General features: G+C 50.5%; 1 protein-coding gene across 1 annotated transcript; it reads right to left on the reverse strand.

Moving 5' to 3' along the window:
- Window positions 1-5,371: 5,371 nt before the first annotated feature.
- ASPHD2 (aspartate beta-hydroxylase domain containing 2) lies at window positions 5,372-17,973 on the reverse strand. The gene is made up of 4 exons (XM_074321528.1): window positions 17,785-17,973; window positions 13,076-14,187; window positions 7,727-7,840; window positions 5,372-7,197 (listed from the first exon to the last, which is right to left on the reverse strand). Exons 2-4 carry the CDS (start codon window positions 13,959-13,961, stop codon window positions 7,088-7,090), a joined length of 1,110 nt encoding a protein of 369 aa, XP_074177629.1. The 5' UTR covers window positions 13,962-14,187; window positions 17,785-17,973; the 3' UTR covers window positions 5,372-7,087.
- Between the last annotated feature and the right edge of the window lie 4,408 nt (window positions 17,974-22,381).

Genomic DNA, 22,381 nt, shown 5'->3' on the forward strand with positions numbered 1-22,381 from the left:
CAGCTTTATATAATGCATTTATATTGTGAACCCTCTTCTCTCCACTGAGATAGAACCCCGCAAATGCTCTCCCTTGTGCATGAGAAAGGATCCTCTGAGTCTCACCCACCCAGGATTAATTCAGGACTAAAGTCCAGAGACCCGTATGGGCTCTCGTCTGTCTTCCTTTTGCTTCGCGCCTTTGTTTAGTTTCTGCAGTGGAGTTCAGCTCAGTCCCGCAGCCGCAGCCCAGAGGCTGCTGGGAGAGGAACGCACAGCCCTGTGTCGTCCTGTCCAGTATTTCAGAGGTGCAGGAGGCTCTCAGCACATGGTTTACTGACTGCCCCAGACCCGGACCCTCCAAATTAGCCTCTAAATGCCAGGCGCCCCACAGCTGCTGGAGCCAGCCCCAGCCCTCGTGGTGGCACTTCCTGGGGAAGGCCGCATTTGCGAGACAGTCTGCCCTGGCTTGGTTTACAATTGACACCAGGGTGTCACTGTCATCCAGGATAACAGCCTCCTGCAGGCCCGGAACACGGGGAGGGAGGGAGAGGAAGTGAAAGGCTCTGTCTTGGGTCATCCCTGCCCTGCCTGCTGCTCAGCGTCTGCCACCTGTGAACAGTCAGGACCAAGTTCCCTGTGGCGTGATTAATAGTGACAAATAGATTCCCACTGGGAAAGGATCGCTGTTCCCTAGGGCGACATTTGAGCCTAATCAAATGCCTCCCCCCCTAGTGGGAAGCATCTGGGCTTCTCTGCTCTTGTCCCCTTGACAGTGGTATCAAGTGGAGACTGGATGCTGGTTGAAGTCACCCGCTCTAGTGTCTCTGAGTGTTTACTCCCCTCGATGGTCCTTCCCCATGTGGCTGAGACGCTCTCCAGTTACTACGTCCCTAACACCCCGAGTCCTGCACTGTGTGAGCCACAGGCCCTGCTGTGGTAATGGACTGAGTGGGGGCCCCCAAAGTATGAGGTCCTCACCCCTGGACCTCACGTGTTAACCTCACATGCTGAAGGTTTTGCAGGTGTGATTAAGACTCCTGAGATGCAGAGATTTTCCTGGATTATCCAGAGGGCCCCTCAATGCCATCACAAGTGGGCTTTTAAGAGGCAGAGGGAGACGAGCCGCACAGAGCAGGCGATGTGAAGGTGGAGGCAGAGGCTGGAGTGAAGCGGCCACAGTCCAGGAAGAGGCGAGGGATGGGCTCTGCCTTGGAGCCTCCAGAGGGAATGCGACTGTTGACACAGTGATTTAGGGCCAGTGACACTGATCTTGGGCTTTGGGCCTCCACAAGTATGTATGAAAGAAGTCCCGTTGTTTTAAGCCACCAAGTCTGTGGTAGTTTGTTAGAGCAGCCACAGGAAACTAACAAGCCCACCCTGAACACATGGTGTGTTTGTCCCTCTGGTGATTCCAAGCTCCTTGTCTTTCAACAGTGCAGTGCCAGGGAGCACGGGTGGGTGGCAGCGAGGAGCGCTGGGGCCACACCACAAACGGCCTTGCCAGGTTGCCAAGGTGCTGAGCAAACGAGAGCCTTGAGGCAGGGGAGTGGCTCGCTCTGGTTCTCATTAGACAGGTCACTGGCTCCTGAATGGCTGACGGCAGGGCAGGAGCGGAAACCATTAATGGGACTCTGGTTATCCGGGTCAGTGGCCTGTGGGGGGTGGGGCGGCCATGGAGAGCAGTGGGCAGATTGGAGGATGCTTAGGAGAGAAGTGCCTGCTCTGGGCCGTGGGTTGGGTGTGAGGGCAGGTAGGGGGATGGGCCTGCTTTCTGACAGGCACTGACTTCAGGTGGAGGAAGCCACCTGGGAAATCCCTGTTCTTCAGGAGCTCCTAGAGGGAGGAAGTGGGAAACTGATGGCTGGTACTCAAACTGCATAGTGTGTGTTGATCGCCTCCCATCCCCCCACCCCCACCCTTGACCTGTTCTGGGAAAAGAGCAGCAGGAGCTGGGATTCCCCTGCCCCCTGTCCTTGGGCCCCTCTATGAGGAGACGGGAGGGCAGGCTGTGAGATCAACACTGGTCAGCCTAGCTCAGGGGACAAAAGATACTTGGGCTCTTTTCTCAACATATTGGTTGAATGTGGGAAACTTGAAGGAGAAAGTTCTGAAGGCTTCAAGGTTAACATAGGACACCTGTTTATTTTATATGTACTAACCTGAAATCATCTGTATTTCTCCTGGGAATAAAACCCAGAATGCCTTTCGAATCCTGTCAAGAGCCACGAAGAGGCCATTTCATGACTGCCTCTGTCTAAGCTGAGTGCCAGCCCTTCTTTCCTGCCCCACCTTCCTCATCAGCTGGGCCCAGCGCTCCCGGGAATGGGCTGGGGCCTAGACCACTGTACCCAGCAAGGCCCGTGGGCAGAGGGAGGGTGACACAAGCCATCTCCCATGTGCTGACCAACTGACACATTCAGTGTATGTCCTTCATCTCCGGCCAGTCCACACTGGGTCCTGTGGCATTAAATCACGTGGGCTTTGTTCAGTCTGAGCTCTGCGTTCCAATCACAGCTTACGATGAATTACCTTGGAAATGGGTCCAAGTGACTTGACTTCTCTGAACTTCAGTGTCATTGTTCAAATGGAGAGGAAAACGTAACGTACGTGAAGGCGTGGCAGACTGCAGACCCTCTGAAAATGACTTCAGTGCAAGTGTCCTGAGAAGGCGAACAGCCTCCCTTGGGGGTCCCCGTGCGGGGCGTCCCTCTGCAGACTGGGGCCTGAATGTTCAAAAGACTGCTGAGCTTCAAGCTTGGATCCTTGGCTTCTAAGTCCAGCTCGTCCTCTGGCCCTTTTGCACATCAGCTGCCCGCTCTGAGCCTGTTTTCTCCTGTAAAATGTGCACAATGGTCCCTGCTTACCCCAGTGTGGCCACACGTATTAGTGGGATAATGACGCATGGGAAGGAATCTCCTAGAATGCACAGTGCATTCTGTACTCAAGGAGGAAACACCCTCCCCTTTGAATCCGGGGTGGCTAAGGCCTCAGAAGTGGGGAAACAGGGAAGGGTAGGTAATCAGAAGTTAGGACCAATGTGTGTGCCTGGGGAGGAGGCAGAAAGTAAACCAATCTGTGTGTGTGTTGCCTCCTGCCACCTAATGCTACAATCTGCTTGAGTATTTTCACTGCCATCTGTCAGCAGCTCGAAAATATATGGCCTTATTCTGTCCTGTTCCCTGTGTTTACATCTGGTGAGCAAGATTCAGCTGGGGAGGTAAATGTTCTGGAGAGGGTGCTGGTAGCAGGATGTGATGGTCCTTAAAAACAGCATTTTGTACTTAGCCTTTGCTTCTCCTATTTACATTTAAAAATATGTGTGGAGCACATCCAATCCACACAGAAATTGGTATATTATCTTATTCAAACCTTACTTGAAGCCTGAAAGTAGGTATTAGGCTCATTTTATAGATGAAGCTCATAGAGTGGATTAGGACTTTTGGCGAACAAGGGATAGAAACCACAGCTCAAACTTGGCTTAAGAGTAAAAAGGGAGCTTATTGGCTCATGTAACTGAAAAATCCAGAGGTAGAGCTGGTTCCAGGAAAAGCTATAGTTACAACTCAGATGATCTCCACAGGGTGGGACCTGTTTTTCTCTGTGGCTTTCACTCTCAGATTTTCTTTATACTAGACCCCCACCTCCACCCTGTGAAAAGTTGCCCCTCTTTCTCAATGGTCCCGGCAAAAGAACTTGGATCATGTACCCAGCCCTGAACCAATCTGAGTGCCCAGGAGTTTACAAGGTTCTGATTGGTCTGGTGAGGGTCATGTGCCCAGGCCTGACCCAATTTCTGAGTGGCCAGTAGTTTGGAAGACTCTGATTGGTCAAGGTCTGGATCATAAGTCCAGCCCTGACCCAATCTCTGAGTGGCTGGGAGTTTGGAAGACTCTGATTGGTCAAGGTCTGCATCATAAGCCCAGCTCTGTAACTGAGGCTGGGTCAGGTCCTGGAAACCCAAGGACTGAGATTAGGAATGTTATGGTCTTGCAAGGAAACTGGCCAGCCCCTAGAGACCAAGGTTAGGTGGCCTGCCTGGCATTACACATAGAGTCTGGCACAGCCCAGCCTCTAACCTTGAGCTGGCTGGTTTCAAAGGCCTTGCCATTTCTTGCCACTCGGGGCAGCACCCCTCAGTCCCAGCTACACATTAGAATCAGGGCAGGAAAGGAGTTAAAACAAATACCAGGACCTGGGCCCCACCCCTTGACAGAAAAAAAAAAGCTTTGGGGGTGGGGTGTGGGCATCAATATTTCTCAAAAATTCCCCAGGTGACTGTATTGTGCAGCCAAAGTCAGAACCAGTGGATTCAGATTACCCTCCCCTCCCCCACTATATTCTGTAGGACACTCGATGTTATGAGTGGGGTCACTGTCCCAGAGAAGGGCTCAGGAGCCAGACGACCTAGGTGAGTCCGGGGGATGACGAGCAGGTCCCTGGGAGAGCTGGGATGTGCCCCTGTGCAGCCTGGCCTTGAAGCTGATGTGGGCCATCTCAGAGTAGAAGGCAAGGGCTTCTCGTTTGAAGCTGGGCGGGCATGCTGGCTCCTGTCACCTTGAGCAGCCTTAGCTGGAGCATGTAAATGACTTTGGCAGTTGCTTAGTTGGCAGTGCACACTTTAGGAGTGAGAAGCATCGCGGTCCCCGCCGAGCGGTGCCCTTCCCTTGTTTGCTGTGGTAGCCCAGCCAGGGCTGAGCACTGGGAGCAGGCGTGCAGAGGAAAACACCCGGCAGCCAGGCTGCTCCTCAGGTTCCAGGCCACCAGTGTCACCTGTCCCTCCTCTAAGACAAAGGGGAAACAATTCAAAATGTAGCAGCTACTGAGTGACCTGCCTGTTCCCCTGTGGTTAGTCACAGGCGATGGGAAGGAGCCAGTGGCTCCCCGGCCACCACTACCCCTGACCAAATGTGTTCGTCTTCCTTACCCATCCTCCCTCCTCATCTGTTTCTCTGTAACTGCTTAGAATCACTGGGACCGCAGAAAGGGAACCAACATCGTTGCTTTATGTGCCAGGCACCATCTCTACAGTGGAGCAAACAGGCTCCCAGAGTCTCCGTAACCTGCCCAAGGTCGCACGGGAACGAGCTCCTGGCACTGAGTTCCAAATCCTCAGCTTTCCTGAAGCCAAAGCCCTTGCTCTTTGCCCAGGGTGACACCCGCGGTTCCTTAACGCTCCATAGATTTGCTTGTTTCCCCTCCACCCCCCGCCCCACACCCATTATTTTAGAACTCCATGTTGCTTCCTTCACTACACTGGGTCACTTTTAGGGTCCCACATGTCACTGTGACACAATCTAAAAACCAAGAGCCTCAAACTCACACGTGGGCCCCTCTCAGGGCTTCTGCCCAAGTCACATCTTCTTCCCAACAGACAACTTTACCATTTCACTCTGGTTTACAGCAAGATCCTTTATTTACCTCCTGTTCCCCAGCCATGTCACATGAGCACAGGCAGCCAGGTACCTGTGTGGGCTCTTGGCTTTGTAAACGTAGAGCAGTTGGTATGTACAGAAATCATGCACCTCAGTGATTCTTCTTTAACAAATACTTAATGAGGAAAAATACTTCAGGTGTTTTGAAATGTCTGCCCGTTCCTGCATTCTAATCACTGAAAAATATCTTGTAGAAATTTTACTCAACTGTAGACTCGTTTACTCTGCATACTTGCTAGTAATTGCCTAGTGCATTTCAGATGTTTATTTCTGGAGGTTGTTCTGGAAACCAGAAGCTGTTGGTTTCCATTCGGATAGAAACGCTGTCCCTGCACATGTGACAAGCTCCACAGCTCATCATCGGACACGGCCATAATACATTATTCAAAAATGGCATCTCTAGTAGGGCTGACGGCTGCCCTTTCACACACTGCCTCACAGGAGGCTGTTTCTAGACTTAGTGCCTCAAATTGGCCCTGTCCTTCACAGGAGACCAAAAAGCCAGCACCGTGACTATGGGTCCTTTGGGTCTGTACGTCTTCCCAGTGCCCTCGCTCACACATTGGCTTAGGCTGCTGTCACTTAGCAGACACCTTGTGCAATGACAAGACACAGGGCTGACTCTTCCACTCTCTCCGAGTCCAGCGTTTGGACATTTATGTACAGACAAAGAAATGGAAAATCATAGGCAACAGAACTCCAAAACAAAATAGACATTTGGTCAGATCTATGATTCCAGTTTTGCCAGAGAAACTTTCCAGAATGTCACCGGATGAGTGAGTTCTTATCCCGCCACAGCTCCAATCAGCCAACCTGGTGATCTCGAAGTTCATCATCAAAACAGTTAAAATAGGGAACTGTCCAGGCCTGGTTTGGCAGTAGGGCTTCTGTAGGCAGTGAGGTAAGTGAATCACACGTTCTGTAGCTGCCCCATGGGAGCCCCACCTGGGCTCTTGAGGACACCAGCCTCGGCTCTGAAGGAAAGCAGTATTACAAAAAGGCCTCCAGTCCCACCAGCCAAATGCTCTCTAGCGTCAGGGACCTGACAGGGCGTGGGGGGGGGTGAGCAGATGGTGACATTTCCCCAGGCCGTGACACTGTGCGCTGCCCCGACTGTGTCCACCCTGCCAATGAAGCGGCTGGATGCCAGGACTGCAGACTCTCCCCCTGCCCTGGGGGGGCTGAGGGGTTCCCTGTGTAACTGGCAGCAGCAGAGGCCCAGTTCTTCAGTGCTCTGGTTTGCCGTGTTGTGTTTTTGTTGTTTTCTTTGAAGGTGACCACAAGAAGTTTTACGTGATTACATTCAGACAAATAACCATTTGATGACTCTATTTCAGAGGACTGAAAAAACCAAGTAGCATCGTGACACAGACAACAGGGCTACCGAGCCTCTGGTCACACCGAGCAAAGTAATGTGCCATCAGGCAGAAAGGAACCACAGAAGCAAATGATTGGGAGGAAAAAAATCTGAGAGAATACAAGCTGAAAATTTCCCACTTACAATAACCAAAGGGAAGAGGGACCCAACATGGGATAAAAATCCCAAATAAGAGCTTCCTGTTGAGGCAGGTTTCTGAGCATGGAATCGTTACTGCGGGTGAGCGCGGGACAGTACCAAGCCTGCCCAGGCTGACCCACGGCCACTCTTGCTGACCCCAGCACCGCAAATGTTCTCATCGGCCTGGAGCAAAGATGAAATCCAGGGCCTGCCGTTCAGCCGCAGCGACATTTGGATGCCACAAATCCACCATGAAAACCACCCTTGGGCCATCTTCTGCTGAACCTGGTGGGGGGAAGGGGGCGAGAGAAGGAAGGTTCAAACAGCTCCAGAGCCTGAGCTCAGGCAGAGCTGAAGCCCACACGGTTAGTTTTCAGGCACAGATTCGGAAGATCTGCTCTCTGGTCAAGACTACGATCATGGCTTCCTAAGGCTCTCAGCAGAGCACATAAAAGGAAAGAGGCAGACGGAGAGGGGGCGTTCGGGGGCGGTGGAGCAGGGAGGACTTTTAGGGCAGGGAAGCTATTTCGTATGATCCTGTCATGGTGGACACATGTCATCATACATCTGTCAAAACCCACAGAATGTACAACATAAAGCGAACCTTAGTGTAAACTGTTGACTTGAATTATGTGCCAATATTGGCTCATCCATTATAACAAATGTACCACACTTAATGCAAGATGTTAATAAAAGGGGAAATTGTATATGGGGGTGATGTGTACTTTCTGCTCAATTTTTCTGGAAACCTAAAACTACACTTAAAAATACAGTCAGTTAAGAAAAAGCAGCAGCGCGGAAGGCAGACACTCACCTTCATGGAAAGCGGTGTGTAGGAAAGAGTCATCGAAGAGCAGGCAGCGGCCTTCCGCCCAACACTGGGGCTCGCCCCCCACCACCAGCTCACAGCCACTTGGAGTTTTCAGACCTTGGCACAAAAAGCGGAGAAGAGAGAATGAAGGCAGACAGGATCCGGGTGGCCGGAAGTCAGGGAATAGCTGCTTTGGGGAGAATTCTCGACTTCCGAAGCACCCACACTTCACCCCTCGGATGCCCGGTTTGGGGTGGGGGTAGCTCAATAGGGCAAATACAGGCTGTAAGCCTGGATCCTCGCCAAGCTCTCTGGAAAAACTCATTCCTCCTTCGGCCTAAGCTGTTCTAGGTCATGGACTCCTCTGATTAAAGCCAGGAACCAAGGCTTGCTCTACACATGTAAGACTCCTGAAGCCCAACCATGGGACCCCTGGAAATTGAGGAAGCCAGGTTCAGAACCCCACCTTTCAATAATTTTGTCTCCGATAGTCCCCTCTCTAGGGCTGTTTTAGGTGAGATGAAAGACGCAAAGGTTCACACAGTGCCCTCCTCTTTGGGTTCCAATCTTTCAATCCATTTTGAGGCCCGAGGATGGCATGTTCTAAGCCTAAGCTTCCCTGGCCTCATTCTGGAATACTGGAGGACACCCCTACGGCAACGCCTGATCTTCCAGAGGAAACAGACTGACACCTTCGTAAGGAGCTCTATGCTTAAAACACTAGTAATGAGTCCCAGGCTCGGGTGCCTAACCCTGGAAAGAGGGGTCTAGTTGAAATACTCCTGTGCATGTGCTTTCACATTCCCATTTCCAATCCAAGGGTCTGGGGAAACACTGGGCCCCTGTCACTAATGGATTCAAAAGAGGTTGGGTCAGCCTGGTAACTTTCCAGGATTGACCCAGGAGAAATCGGGGCTCTGTAAAAGGAGCTGGAATTGTGCTCATCCAATCCTCAGTGACTCCCTGGGACAAACCCTGGGCCAGTTGGCATTCCCACTGTAACCTAATACCCCTTTATGGCAAACATGAAATAGCCCTTTCTCTAACAGGCAGGGGATTTTAATGCACTCTTTGAATCAGAATGACGCCAAGAAGCACATATACAGTAAGAATTCTAACAGAGGCCACATGGAGGCCTGGGAAGGACAGAGGACCTGGAGTCAGAGACTGGCTCTGGCTCTTATGTGCTGTGTGACTTTGGACAAGCACTCAACCTCTCTGAGCCATAGCCTTCTTGTCTGTAAAGAGGGGATATTAGCATACTTACCTTCCAGGGCTACACGACCACTGTCCTTGCTACCAGTAACTGAAGACACAATGAGCAGGTTTGTGTCAAACACATTACAGACATCACTTGACCTCCTTTCCAGATGGAGTCACTGAGATTTAGAGAAGTGACCTGCTGGAATTCACTATTTAGTCCTTGCGGGAGCTGAGATTTGAATCCAAATCTGTCTGGCTCCAAAGAATAAGCTCTTACAATGCTGGACAGTAGGATATAAACGCTGGTTATTACATTAGTAGCAATGGCAGTCAGGTGATTGCTGAGTTTCCTGCAGTTAACATAAGTTTCAACCATCAATATACGTTTCATTGAATCAGCTGAGGCTGTCCACTCTGAGTCTGAAACCAAGCTCTGCCGCTACTGTTAACAATGGCTGGGGGTGGGGTGGGGGGTAGGGTGGTAAAGGGGTTCAGCCGCCGCTCACTGTCCTAGATGAAGAGCGCCCCACAGGCCACGTCCTCTTTTCATGCATGCCCTAACTCGTTGGATCGGGTGGAGGTCTTTAGGAATAGGATGGTCTCTGCAGGGACAGTCTCCCCCAGGGTTTCAGAAAGAAGCACGTCTTTCTCTGAGCCACTAAATCATTCCCTGCCACGCACCATGGTTCAACAGAAAACTGGCCTGGTTTGCTGGCTTGCCAGCCCCCTGCCTCCCCATACCCTCTGCTCCAGTCTTCCAGTGGCCTACCATTCCTGTGTCTCGCCCACCAACCAGTTTAGTTGGCAGAAGTAATCAATACTCCCCCAAATAAAGCATTCAAGTGGGTCCTGGGAACAGACAGCTCCCACACATGGCCCGGGTTAATCCCATATGCCCAGGTCCCTCTCTGGCTTAGGGTTTGCTGCTCTGTCCCCACCGACCACTGAGGGAGGTGGGAGAAGGGTGGAGAAAGGGCCCTGTCTACCAGCAGCCCCCACTTCAGGAGGCTGGCAGCTGGCTGGCACTCAGGGTGGGCAAGGCAAACATGAGCTGATCTGCTGGTAGCACGCAGCTAGGCAGCCCAGAAAGCTGATAGCATACGCATGGAAGGAAAATGAGAGTTAAACTGTACTTATTTAGTGAGAAATGGCTGAGTATGCACGTGCATTGTCATCTACCCTTTCCCGGGGGTTGGCCATTTAGGTGGGTATCGGCCTTCCCCGGTAACACCTGCCTCGTTTGCGTCAGAGGTTGTTTCCTGGAGATTTGTGACAGTGTGCTCAGGATGTCCCAGCCCCGTAAACAATGCTGAGTGATGTCTGGGTCAGAGATGTTCCGTGGCTCCCAATGGCGTGACACCACCTCTAGAGAGCTCAGCAAATGTGTACCACACAGAGGGACTGGGAACATGATGGGCAGTGGCTGGGGCTGCAGTCCTCCGGAGGGGCAGTCCCACCGATCACAATTCAGACAGAAGGCAGAAAAAGAGGACGAGGGTTGGCATTTCAAGAGCACCGTTCTGGAACCACACGTGCCTCCTCCACCTTCAGCCAAGTAACTGGTAGAGGTGTGGCCGCCAGGCACCTGAGTGACCTCATTATCTAGACTCCCTCTCTGTCAACAGCCACGGTCACGTGAATCAAACACATCTTTGTTTCTTTCCTAGGTGGACACCAATGTGGGCATGACAGTGGAAAGAGGGAACTGCTGAGCAAACCCAACCCTGGAGCTTGACCTGGCCGTGGGGACCAGCCGTACTGCAGTGGGGTGTCTTCCAAGGCTTCCTGCTGTCCGGGGAACATGACGTGGCCCACTTTTTCTGGCGGCCAGTAACTAGCTGGGCCAAGAAGGGAAATACGGGTCATAGAGAGGGCCTGTATGGGTGTGATTTACACACACACACACACACGTATACGGGAGATGCACGAAAGGCACTAATGTACAGGAGGCAAATCTCAACACACCTACTCAACACACCTGCCTGGAATTCTATCCTCAAACGCCCTTCCCTACATCATTCTGAAGCTTTTAAAAAACACAAAAGGAAAACTTTTTAAAAGGAACAGTATTGTCCCCCATTGCTCACAGCCTCAATTCCAAAACCTGGCATGGGGGCCCCTCTGTGGTTCGCTCCCACCGGACCTCTCCAACTCCAGCCTCCACAACTGGACTCCCCAGCAAGCCGACATGGCTCTCCCAAGCCCCAAGGGGAAGGCTCCTCCACAGCTCTACCCTGGTGGTCCCAGCAACCCTTTCAGGTCAGACCACCCCCCGAGTAGCCCGCCTGCAGCCCTCACGACCTCCGACCTGAGCGTTGCCTCAGTGTGATTTTACTGATCATGGTCATTATCACTTAGAGGATGGATCGTCTCTTGGATTAATCAGAGCCCCTCTCATGGACACACAGCACTTCTAATCCTCCAACCAGCCTTCCAGGGAGGTATCATTACCTCCATTTGAGAGAGGAGAAAACGGGGGCTCAAAGAGTTTCAGGGCCATGCCCAAGGTCACTCGACAAATGGGGCTCACAGATCTGAGTCCAGGTGCGTTTGCTTCCAAAGCCTGTTCATTTCCCACTTTGTTTCCTGAGGGCAGAGACGGTGTCTTATGAATCCTTTCTCACTGTTCAATATGGTGTTTGGTCCTAAAAGCTAGTCGGTTGCCGAATGCTGTCACGTGCCAGGTACCATGTCAAGTAGCTATAGAAGACAGTTATTCAATCCTCTCAACGAGCTTGGGCGATAAATACTACCTCCCCAGATGAGGAGACTGAGGCACAGAGAGACTCAATTACTTGCCCAAAGTCACACAGCTGACAACAAAGCCAAGCTATTCTCCTCCGCAGCCTCAACCCTGTCCAGACTCTCCTCTTGAAATACTCAGTATTAACTGCTCAAAACCAATTCCTTTTTGTTTTTTAAAGCAGTGACGCCCTCTGTCCAAGCCACAGCTTACCCAGAATCACCAGAGAGCAGGAGAAGCAGAAGGCTCTGGGTGAAGAGGGGGTGGAGGGCCTGGGGCACCCCCCTCAAGTCCCCCCAGGCGGCCCCCAGGTCCCTCTGCGGAACTAGTTATGAACCTCTGCTCCGGCTCACGTCAGGCCCCTTGTGTGTGTGTTTTCCTGCCTCTATCCTGAGGCCCAGGCAGTGCTGCAAACTCCCAAAACTGGGCCTCTGCAAGGCTCCCAGCATGCTCTTCTAGTCTGGGATGCTACCCGTGGTGCCATCGCCCTGGGTAACCAAGCCATTATCACCACTCACCAGGAACAAATGAGGCATTCCGGGGAACTAATATCCCTATTTACCAAGTTGTTTTCCAGCCTACTTTTATTAAGTACTCACCCTCTATGAGGCTCCCTGTGAACAAATGTTTTACCACACACATTCTCTCACTAGATCCTCAAAGTAACCCTATACATGACCTTTTTACCTCCACCTTCCAAATGAGGAAACTGAGGCTCAGAGAGGTGAAGTGACTTCCCCAAAGTAACACAGGTAGCTTGTGGTGGGGCCAGGATGCAACATCGGCAATCGGACTCCAACCTCGTTCTCAAAAGTGGGGCCACACACAATCCGCGTACGACCAATTTCCCTAGCCTCTGAGTAAAATCACCACCAAGCGTCAGTGCATCCTGGAAGATTCAGAAGGCACTTAAGTACCTTTCCCAGCCTCCCTGACCTCATTATGAACCTCAGTAATCATCGTAACAGTCTTTGGCTCTAGTGCTCCGCTGTCCAATACAGTAGCCGCTAGCCATAGGGGGCCATTTACATTTAGATTCAGTTAACAATCGAGTTCCTCAGTCACACTAGCCGCCTCTCAAGCACTCAACAGTTAGTCACCCGTGGCTACTGGCTACCATACTGGACCATGCAGGTGAAGGTCATTTCCATCAGTGCAGACAGCTCCTTTGCACAGAGCTTCTGTCAGAAAGTAGGTGTATATCGATCATGGGTTTCTTTTTTGACCCAACCTCTACTGTCAAAATGATTTACAGGTGATTCACCAATTTGTGATAGCGGTATAGTGAAGAATGCGAAAAAGCACCATTCTGACTCCTGAGCTTTCGTGACATCTGGATTTCTGTAAGTCAGGCGGCCTATACTTAGGAGGGTGCGTGCTGGGAGACCCCCGGCCTTGTGACCTACCTAAATGGCATCGGATGCGGATGTTGGTGGGTCCATAGTGCTCCGTTATCACAGTCCCAGGGCTCAGCACGGAGATGCATGCGTTCCCAAAAACATTGTTCCCAATACAGGTCCGAAGGCTTCCGAGCAAGCGGTACGTCCGTGGGCACTTCCTGCAGTTCCTGGGAACACACACGCCCTGATTGACCAAGTAAAAGGTGACCCACTCCCCACTGGGGGTGCTGTTCATTTTCCAGCCCTGCGGGAGGCTGCAGTTTGAGAAAGCTTTGTAGAGGGTCTCAAACTCGCACAGGATGGTCTGGAAGTTCCGTTCCAGCAGTTCCACGTCATGCTTCTGGGCGTCCCTGGAGAAATACGGCGTGGTGGGGAGGTCGGGCAGGAAGAAGACCTCTGGCTTCTGGATGGAGGGCCGGCTGTTGAGGTAGCGGCCCTGCTCGCGGATGCCCTTATGGATGCGGCCCATGCCGGACCAGGAGTAGCGCTTGGCGTACTCCTGCAGGTTGTGGTAGAGTTTCTGGTTGAGCCCCTCGTTGTGGGTGCAGCGCACGCACTCAGGGGCCTGGCAGTACACGTACCCGTTCTGCAGCCCATTGGCGTCGGGGCCCTGCATGAGGGAGTTGACAGAGACATAGGTCCGGGGCTGCTCCCGGCCCACGTGGTAACAGTACCACACGAACAAGACCAGCAGGCAGGCCACGGTGACGACAGCGGTGGTGTCGCAGTCCCTTACGGACTGGATGCCCGTGGCAATGCAGTCCCTCAGGCCATCCAGTGACCAGCTCCAGGCCACCAGCCACTCGAGCGACATCTTGGGAGAATTGTTGTGGAGGGTGTGAAGCAAGGTCAGACAGTCAGTCCTCTGGGGTCCCAAGGGCACCCACACCATGCAGGTTAGCGCGGGGGCGAAGGGGCAGCTGGGGCAGGGGGAGGCATGGCTGCCACTGTTCCTCGGATCCTGCCACGGGCGGCACTCACAAACGACCAGGCCACCTGTGCCCACCACTCCACGTCTGGCAAAGGTCACTGTGGGTAGGGTGGAAAGAGCTGTTTATGTCATATTAGCAAGTGGGGTTGGTCACTGTGAAAGGATTTTTTTTTCAGGAAGTCCAAGCCTGGGATGAAAAAAATAAATAAACTAGCATAAATTTTTACACCTGGAAGAGTCCTTAACTGAAATATAAAGTTCCAGATCATTTCATAAGGTCCTTGTTGAGGGGGCAGACACCTCTCAATCCTGTGTATTCTCTCCCCATGTTACCACCATACCCATCTCCCAAAAGACCAGCAGTGTTTCATCTGCAGCAAATATTGCTTGAGAATCACAGCAGTCCCATCTATTTTGTCATCCTCAGGAGGTGCTATTATCCCCATTTTATAGATGAGGAAACTGAGGCTCAGAGAGGTCCTCTAACCAGCCCCACCCCAAGTTCATGCAGCCACTGCAGGGACCCCATCTTACTTCAAAGCGATGTCTATCCATTTTCTGTAGTCTTTTATAGTGGGTACTTTAAAAATGCTTATTCTCCTTAAATCTCTATACTTTTAAACAAAGAGACATCTGGATTCAAAAGCATCTTAAAAATGGCAAAGGAACTTTAAAACTGCATGTTTTCCATTTTACTGTCTCTTTTTATAGCATTTCATCAATCTTATTTAATCTCTCTAGCCCTTCTGACATGGGTTGGGCCTAAATCAAACCGGAAAAGGAAGAAGGCTCTCTGGGGTCACAGCTTTGGCAGATGCAAGGCGTTTTCTACTGCTTGGGAGACTACCTCCTGGCCTCACCCATGGAGTTACGAAAGTGGTATGATGGAATAGAATGGAAATAGAAGCCTTTAGAAGTCTCTGTCTCCAAAACAGACAGAAGTACTATGCCACGTACCTCGCCAATGGTTAAGGCCAGTGTCTAGCACCCCGATTATCCTAATAACCTAAAAGTGTGATCAGAGCTCAGCTATCATGTTTCCTTTACCTATCAAACCCCTACCATGTTTCCCAGCTGAAACCCTCTGTCCATCCTTTTTCTAATCTGATGAGAACAGCCAAGTCTACGTGCTACTACAACTAAAAAAGTAAGTGGGAAAGCTGTACCCTCCCCTTTCTCTGGGGACTAAATTTGGACTGAAAATTCTTGCAATGTAGCAAAGAGATTAAGAACCCAAACTAGAGATGGGCTAGACTGCATATTAATCCCAACCCCGGGCAGGTCACTTTCCGTCTCTAAGTCTCAGTTTCCTCATCTGTAAGATGGAGTAATGCTCGGCTCACTGGATGAAGCTGAATGATGGATGTAAAGCATGTCATAGAGAGCGTTCAATATGTGGTGACTGCTTATGACACGTGGCATCCCATCTTGATTAGCCAGCAAACCAAAGGTGGGGCATCAGGGAGAGTTAGCTCAGGACTAACAATTCCAACAGCTAAAGGCCACTCTTGTAGCCACACATCTCGAGTGATTTTTTTTTTTTGTCCCTAGACTTGCAAAACTCAAAACGAAAGAGAAACCTTAGGTGCTCATTAACTGCCTCTTTGCATCTTGCCAGCTTAGACTGACTAAAGTATCACTTGACTTCAATGGTTAGTAGCCCAAAACATACATGCTGAATAACCATGTATACTTTTTATGTTTCTAGGAAAAATACACCAGTGGGGAAGCTATTTTTTTTTTCTCACGTATTCTCAGTTTCTTCACAGATTCGGGAGAAGAGGAAAAGGCTGGGCCCACTGGACTGAAACAGACCCCTCTGTTCCCCTGCTTCTCTTAGTTCTACCATAACTGGCAGCTATTTCCTCTTGAGGAGAAGGGAAAGAAAATCTGGATGAAAGGTGTTCTGTTTGCAAGCCGTCTCCCACACAGAAGCCCAGGATTCCTAAAATTCAGTGTGAAACTATCACCTGTGTGATAGCAAGCAGTTGTACTAAAAGGATTTCCCCCATCACAGAGCTAAATCCCTAATTGGAACTTTTAAACTCCCTCTCTCAGGAGGAGAGGTGTTCTTACATGTTCTAAGAGTGAGATGGTGATAATGTGACAAACACCTGTTAATTGCTAGTTCCCATCAGCTTTGCTAATCTCTAGAGTTTAAGTCAATCAAAATGAAGACGGGGAAGGCAGGGTACATGAGGAAGGAATCACTTCCCTGGACAACCCTGCCGCTTACCCCATCCTTGGGGAAGGCTCATTCTGTACAATGCCAGCCAGGAGCTCTCCCTCGACTGAGCTATAAACAAAAGGCAACAAAAGACCCTGATGCCCGAGCCCCAGCTTCAGACCCTGCTCTCAAGATCATAAACAGTACTGAAAGCTGAAGTTAGGACTTTTCACATTTGTCAGTTACTTTTTGCTAAAATATGCAGGCACGCCCGAGCCCAGAGGTGGATTAACAAGCTCCCAGCTGAAATGTGACACTAGAAGAAACCCTTACATTTGTAGGGTGCTTGGCAGTTGGTGGATTAACAAGCTCCCAGCTGAAATGTGACACTAGAAGAAACCCTTACATTTGTAGGGTGCTTGGCAGTTTATTGAGTACTGGTTCAAACATTTGATCCTTGCAGCACCCAGTGATAACTCCCTATTTCCCCAGTGGGGAGGGCATGGATTCTTCCCTCCTCCCCAGCTCCAGTCTCAATGACCACAGTAACGGCCAGCTTCCTTCACACATCGGTTCATTTTTATCGTTCATTTCTGTCCTCATGAGGGATGGGGACATCTCATCACAGTTCTGCACTTTAATAATATGCAACTCCAGATCTTAAAGGTGAGCCGGCTCTGGGGAATAGGGTCCAAATTCATGACCAATTGGTGAGCAAGTCCAATGAAATATGACTTCTGATACAGTTAACAGCGGGGGGACAGACTCATAGCGTGAACCTGGTTAATCCAGTTCCCATTACCAGTCCAAGAGGCTGCCAAATACTAAAGAGCTTCTGGTCACCTCCGAGGTGCTGCCAGGGCACCTCAGAAGCCCCTGCAGGGAGCAGGCTGGGCAAGATGTGTGATGCATGTAGCCCTCTCCATCCAGGAACCTGGAGATACCCTGGGGCCAGCCCTTCCCGGTGGGGACCTGGAGACTTTTTCTCCTCACTTTCTTGACCAGCTTTTTCAGCATCCACTCACTCTGGAGAGTGTGGGGGGGGGGGGAAGGGGAGAGCAGAGGATGGGTTAACACGGATGGTGACCAGGAGATCAGAGGAGGAGGGGGATGGGACAAGGGAAAGAGGAATATTGACAGGAAAAGTGGGCGATCAGCTCAAGAGTGGGAAACGGGGCTTATGGTGATCACTCAAGGGACAGGGGAGAAGGGTCACCACGGGAGATATGGGAAGTGGGTGATGCTCAGATCTGGGGGGAGGGGGAGAGCAAGCCAGCAAAGGGCCGAGGTGGAGGGTCACTGGGAGGAGGGTGCTGGGGGCGGGGAGGAGTTTACACGAGGGAGGGGACCGCGATGGGGCACCGGGGAGATGGAGGATGATGCCCGGCTCTGGCCGCTAACACAGCAGTGGCGGAGGCGCTCAGCACGTAGCGAGCGTCGGGCGCCAGGGCCCCTCGGCCCGGCCGGGATGCGGGGCGCAGGCGGGCGCCGGCGTCCCACAGCATCCTCAGCGGCCGGCCTGCAGCCGCCGGGCCACCGCCTCCTTCCTCCCCGTGTCGCGGGGCTGGCCGGGCCGCGCAGCCCTCCTGCCCTGTAGCCCCCGGAGACGCCGCTTACCTGCGCCCGGCGCGCGGTCGGCGGGGGTGGCTGCTGGGGCCGGGGCGACCCTGCCGCCCGAGGGCGCGGACGCGCGGACGCCCCCTGCCCGCGTCGCTGAGCCACCGCCCCGCCGGTGATCGGCCCACGTCGCGGGAGCCGGAGCGGGAGGCGAGCCGATGCCCCGCCGGTGCCGACGCCGCGCTGCGCTCCGCGGGGCCGCGAGGACCACAACTCCCACAATGCCGCGCGCGGCCGGGCGGGCGGGGAAGGGGCCGCGGGCGGGGCGCGGACGGCGCGGGGGCGACCGGCCGGCTGGGACCCCGACCCCCGTCGCGGGTCTACGCTGGTCGTGCGCTGGGTAACCCGAGGCCCGACTCGCGCCGCCCGCTCGGGTGGCTGTTGCCGGCGCGGCCGTGGCCCTTTGCAGGAAGACGCACCGCCCGCCCGGTCCGAATTCAGCTAATTCGTTCAGTCCGGCGAGCATTAATTCACTCGCTCCTCGCTTCTCCCTCGGCGCCTCTCTCTGTTCTCCCCCCTTGGTCGCTCCTTCTCTTGGCCTCTGTTCCCCTCTGGCTGGCGGAGTCTCTCCCTCCTACATTTCCCCCTTTCCTCCTCTTTCACTTTCCTTCCCTCATGTTTCCTCCCGCACTTCTTCCTGCCCTGACATCCTTCTCCCTTTGTTGATTGATTCAACGTACACTTAGAAGGCCCTTGGGCACTTGCAATGAAACCGCAAATCAAACAGGATCGTTAGTCTCACTGAAAACTCATTCGTGCAATACAAGGAATGAGTGGGCCAGCTCTCTGTGCCTGGCCCCGTGCTGTGTGCTGAGGGGTTCAGACAAGGCCCCCGCGGGCAGAGGCTCATAGTCCGGCCAGGAGTAAACGATGCCCAGGGAATCGCAGGTGTAAATCACCTGCCGCTCAGAGTGGAAGATGACAAAGTACTGGATGGGACGAGATGACAATGTGGGGGGGACCTCATGAGGGCGTGGAGGCCCCAGGGAAGCTTCTCTGAGGAAGGGATGTTTGAGCTAAGGCCTGTGGGAGAAAAATAAGCTAACAGTGGCGATGGGGCACGTTCAGCGCTCCAGGGGAGCTGTGCACAGGCAGGTTCCAGGAGCACAGGAGTGGGACAGCCTGCCCACGATCCATCTACTTCTGTCCCACAATCCACTTGTTGCTGTCCCAGGATCTACCTTGTCCCTGTCCCACAACCCACCACTACCGTGTTCAGAATCCACCTGGTCCCTGATTGAAGAACCCACCTCTCCCAGGTCCCAAAATCCACCTCACCCCATTGCAGAACCCACCTTTCCCATGACCCCAGAGCCCAGAATCCACTTCTCAGCGCTGTCCCAGAAACCACCGCTACCAGGTCCCAGAACCCATCTCTACTGTGGTCCAGAATCCACCTCTGCTACATCTTAAATCCACTTCGTCCCTGTCATCTCCCCTTTTCTCAACATCAAAGGAGAACTTTTTTCTCTTTTATTATACTATAATAAGCTTACATGCATACAGTACATTGGAAAGCCATAAAATGCACCCAGATTTGTTCAAAGTGTGGGTAATCGACAAGGACATCATTTTTAGAAACACTAAATAAGATGACTCTTTTCACTGCCTGCATGAGTAGAATGGAGGTGGCAGGGCATTTGGTCCATCACACGTTCAGAAAGGTGCTCAAATTTAGCCTTCTGCAAAGGCGCTTATACATTCAGTCACAGCATCACACTGACAGGGATAAAAAAGAGAAACATTTTTCATAGTTGTAAATGTGTGTTCCATTCCTAGACCACACCATCTGCAGTACATTATGAATTAATATTGTCTATAAATCCTGTAATTATCTTTGACCAGTGCAGTTATATTGCTCTGTATGTGTTAAGAGTATTTATTTGTTTAGTGGCAATATTATCATACACACAGTTTACTAACCTTACTTGTCATTTCTTCCTCTGGGAGAGCCTGGGTGGTGAGTTTCCCCGGGGAAAGAGTATCCAGGTCTTCCAGAGGGGGCTTTTGGGTGAGCGCTCCAGATAAATTATCACTGCGCTAATGGAGGATCTGAGATAAGGGCCAAGTGCACAAATTGTCTGCCTTTGGCTTGCCTGCCTCTCGTGTCCTCTTCCTCTCACTGTCTTCTCTAGGGCAGTCTTTCCCCACCCACTCAGGCTGTATAGCCTATCATTACGCCATCTCACAGACTTGTGGGGCTCACCCGATTCCCTCCTAGTACAGACGGAGTCACTGGACGTCTAGAGAGAAAACATGCCTTGCTCAGTCAAGGTCACAGCAAGTCAGTAGGGGAATGTGTAGCCCCTGGAGAAAATGCTTGATGAGTGCATTAAAGAAACGGGTACATTCACTTTATAGAGCAATTTGGTAGTATTTGTTAAAACCACAACAAATGTGTATACCCTAAGAACCAACAATTTCACTCTATCTACCCTAGAGAAATTCCGGGGTAGATAAAAGAATAGTTATGTTTTCATATTTTATAATACTGTACAGCTATGAAAAAGGAGCTAGATGTATATGTGAAAATACAGATAATGCTTCTCAACAAGTAATAGAGCAAAAAAAGGGGAATTAGACTTGCAGTATGATTTCATCTACATGACACACAGGCATACAACACAGTATGTTACTCTGTAGTTTCTGCAGCTATATACATAGATTTATATAAAAGCAGGAAAAAAGCGCTAGAAGAATACAGTAGTATGTTCTCATTTTTAAAACTTAAAATATCAGTGTTTGCAAATATAAAGAATATCCTTCAGGCAGCACCCCAAATTTGTCGTTTGTAACTTCAGGGGAGGTCCAGAGGGAATGAGAACTGGGCACAATGAACAAGCGGAACTCCAGCATTGTCTGTAATGTTTTCATTTGATTTAATATTTTCAAAAGGATTTAGATGCTCCCGGAACAAAATTCCAAAATGACCAATGAGGTTACTAGGACTACTTCTCTCCCCCATCGCTCAATCACCCCATTCCCTTTCCTTGACACAATCATTATAACCAGTTTTTTATGCATCTGTCCAGGAAAATGCTATACATTTGCAAATAGAAAAGTATTTTAATTTTTTAAAAGGACATATGAGTACGTTATTAGTGATATTAAAAATGGATTTTTAAAATACAATTTTAAATTACATTAAAAATTATTTTTCAAGAATGAACAATTGCTCAACACCAGAAAATCTATTACTAGAACTCATCATATTAGCAAAGACTGCACAATCATCTCAATTGATGCAGAAAAAGCATTTGACAAAATTCAATGATTAAAAACTCCCAGCAAAGTAGGACTAGAGAAGAACTATGACAACCTGATAAGGAACATGTACGAAAAACCGACATCCAACATCATACTTGACGGTTAGCGATTGAACGTTCTTCCTCAAAGGTTAGGCCCAAGACAAAGATCTTCACTCTCTCCGCTCCTATCAACATGGTACTGAACCTTCTGACCAAGTGCAACAAGGCGAGAAAAAGAAATAAGAAACCTTTGAAACAGTACTAGACACAACTTTTCCTAGTAGCAGCAAAACTGTAAAGAACTCATGAATGAATGTAACTAAAATGGAGACCATGAAAGAAGGGAAATAAAATTATTGGAGGGCACGGAATAAATGGTGAGTAATGACAGTGTATGCAAACTTCACAGAGATGAAGAGGCCACATCATAAAGACGTTCGTTTCCCGGAATGAGCTATAAACTTTAAATCAATTTTTATGAAATTCTCAATGTTTTCAGTGCGAAAAGATCAACTGATCATAAAATTTAAATTAAAAAGCAAAGAGCCAAGAAAGCTAAAGACGAAACAAAACTACCAAATAAAAAAGTGAGCAAAGGATACAAGCAGGCAATGCAGACCTAGGAAACACAACCAATACACATGTGGGAAAGTGCGATGCCACACTGCTCGTTGTGGACATACAAATTAAAACCACATAAGACACCATTTTGCATTCATCATGTTGGCAAAAACTAAAAAGTCCCCTGATGAGAGTGTTGAGGCTGTGGAGCACCAGTTATTCTTGTACAGCCCTAGTGGAGGGTAAATTTGCACAGTCACTCCGGCCATCTTTAGCAAAGCGGAAGGTGTGTACAACCCCCAAACCCGGCGTTCCACTTCCTGGTATATGCTCTAGAGCACTGAATTTCAAACTGGGAGTCCCCCCGATGGTTGTAGAATTTATACAGTAAGTCATCACCATGATTTAAAACAGTGAAATGGAATAAATTACAACAGAAATTATAAGAGTGTTTCTGAACATGTCCTAAGAGAAGAGTGTGTGTGTGTGTGTGTGTGTGTGTGTGTGTGTGTGTGTGTTGCCCTGGATCCCAGTGTAAAATACATTTCTGATAGGGGGTGGCAGTCAGTAAATTTGAAAGCCCTTGCTCTAGAGAGGCTTCTCAGAGTGGGACTTGTATAAGAATATACATTGTAATAATTTGGGAAAAATTGGAAGCAGCAAACATTCATCCAGAGGTAAAGGCACATGTAAATTTGTGCAGAAGAGTATGATACAGCAGTTCAAGGGCATGAGCCAGAACTAAATGTTTCAATGTGAATAAATCTCCAAAATATAATGGTGAGCTG

This window comes from Rhinolophus sinicus, linkage group LG16, assembly GCF_036562045.2.
Source record: "Rhinolophus sinicus isolate RSC01 linkage group LG16, ASM3656204v1, whole genome shotgun sequence".
Lineage (NCBI taxonomy): Eukaryota > Metazoa > Chordata > Mammalia > Chiroptera > Rhinolophidae > Rhinolophus > Rhinolophus sinicus.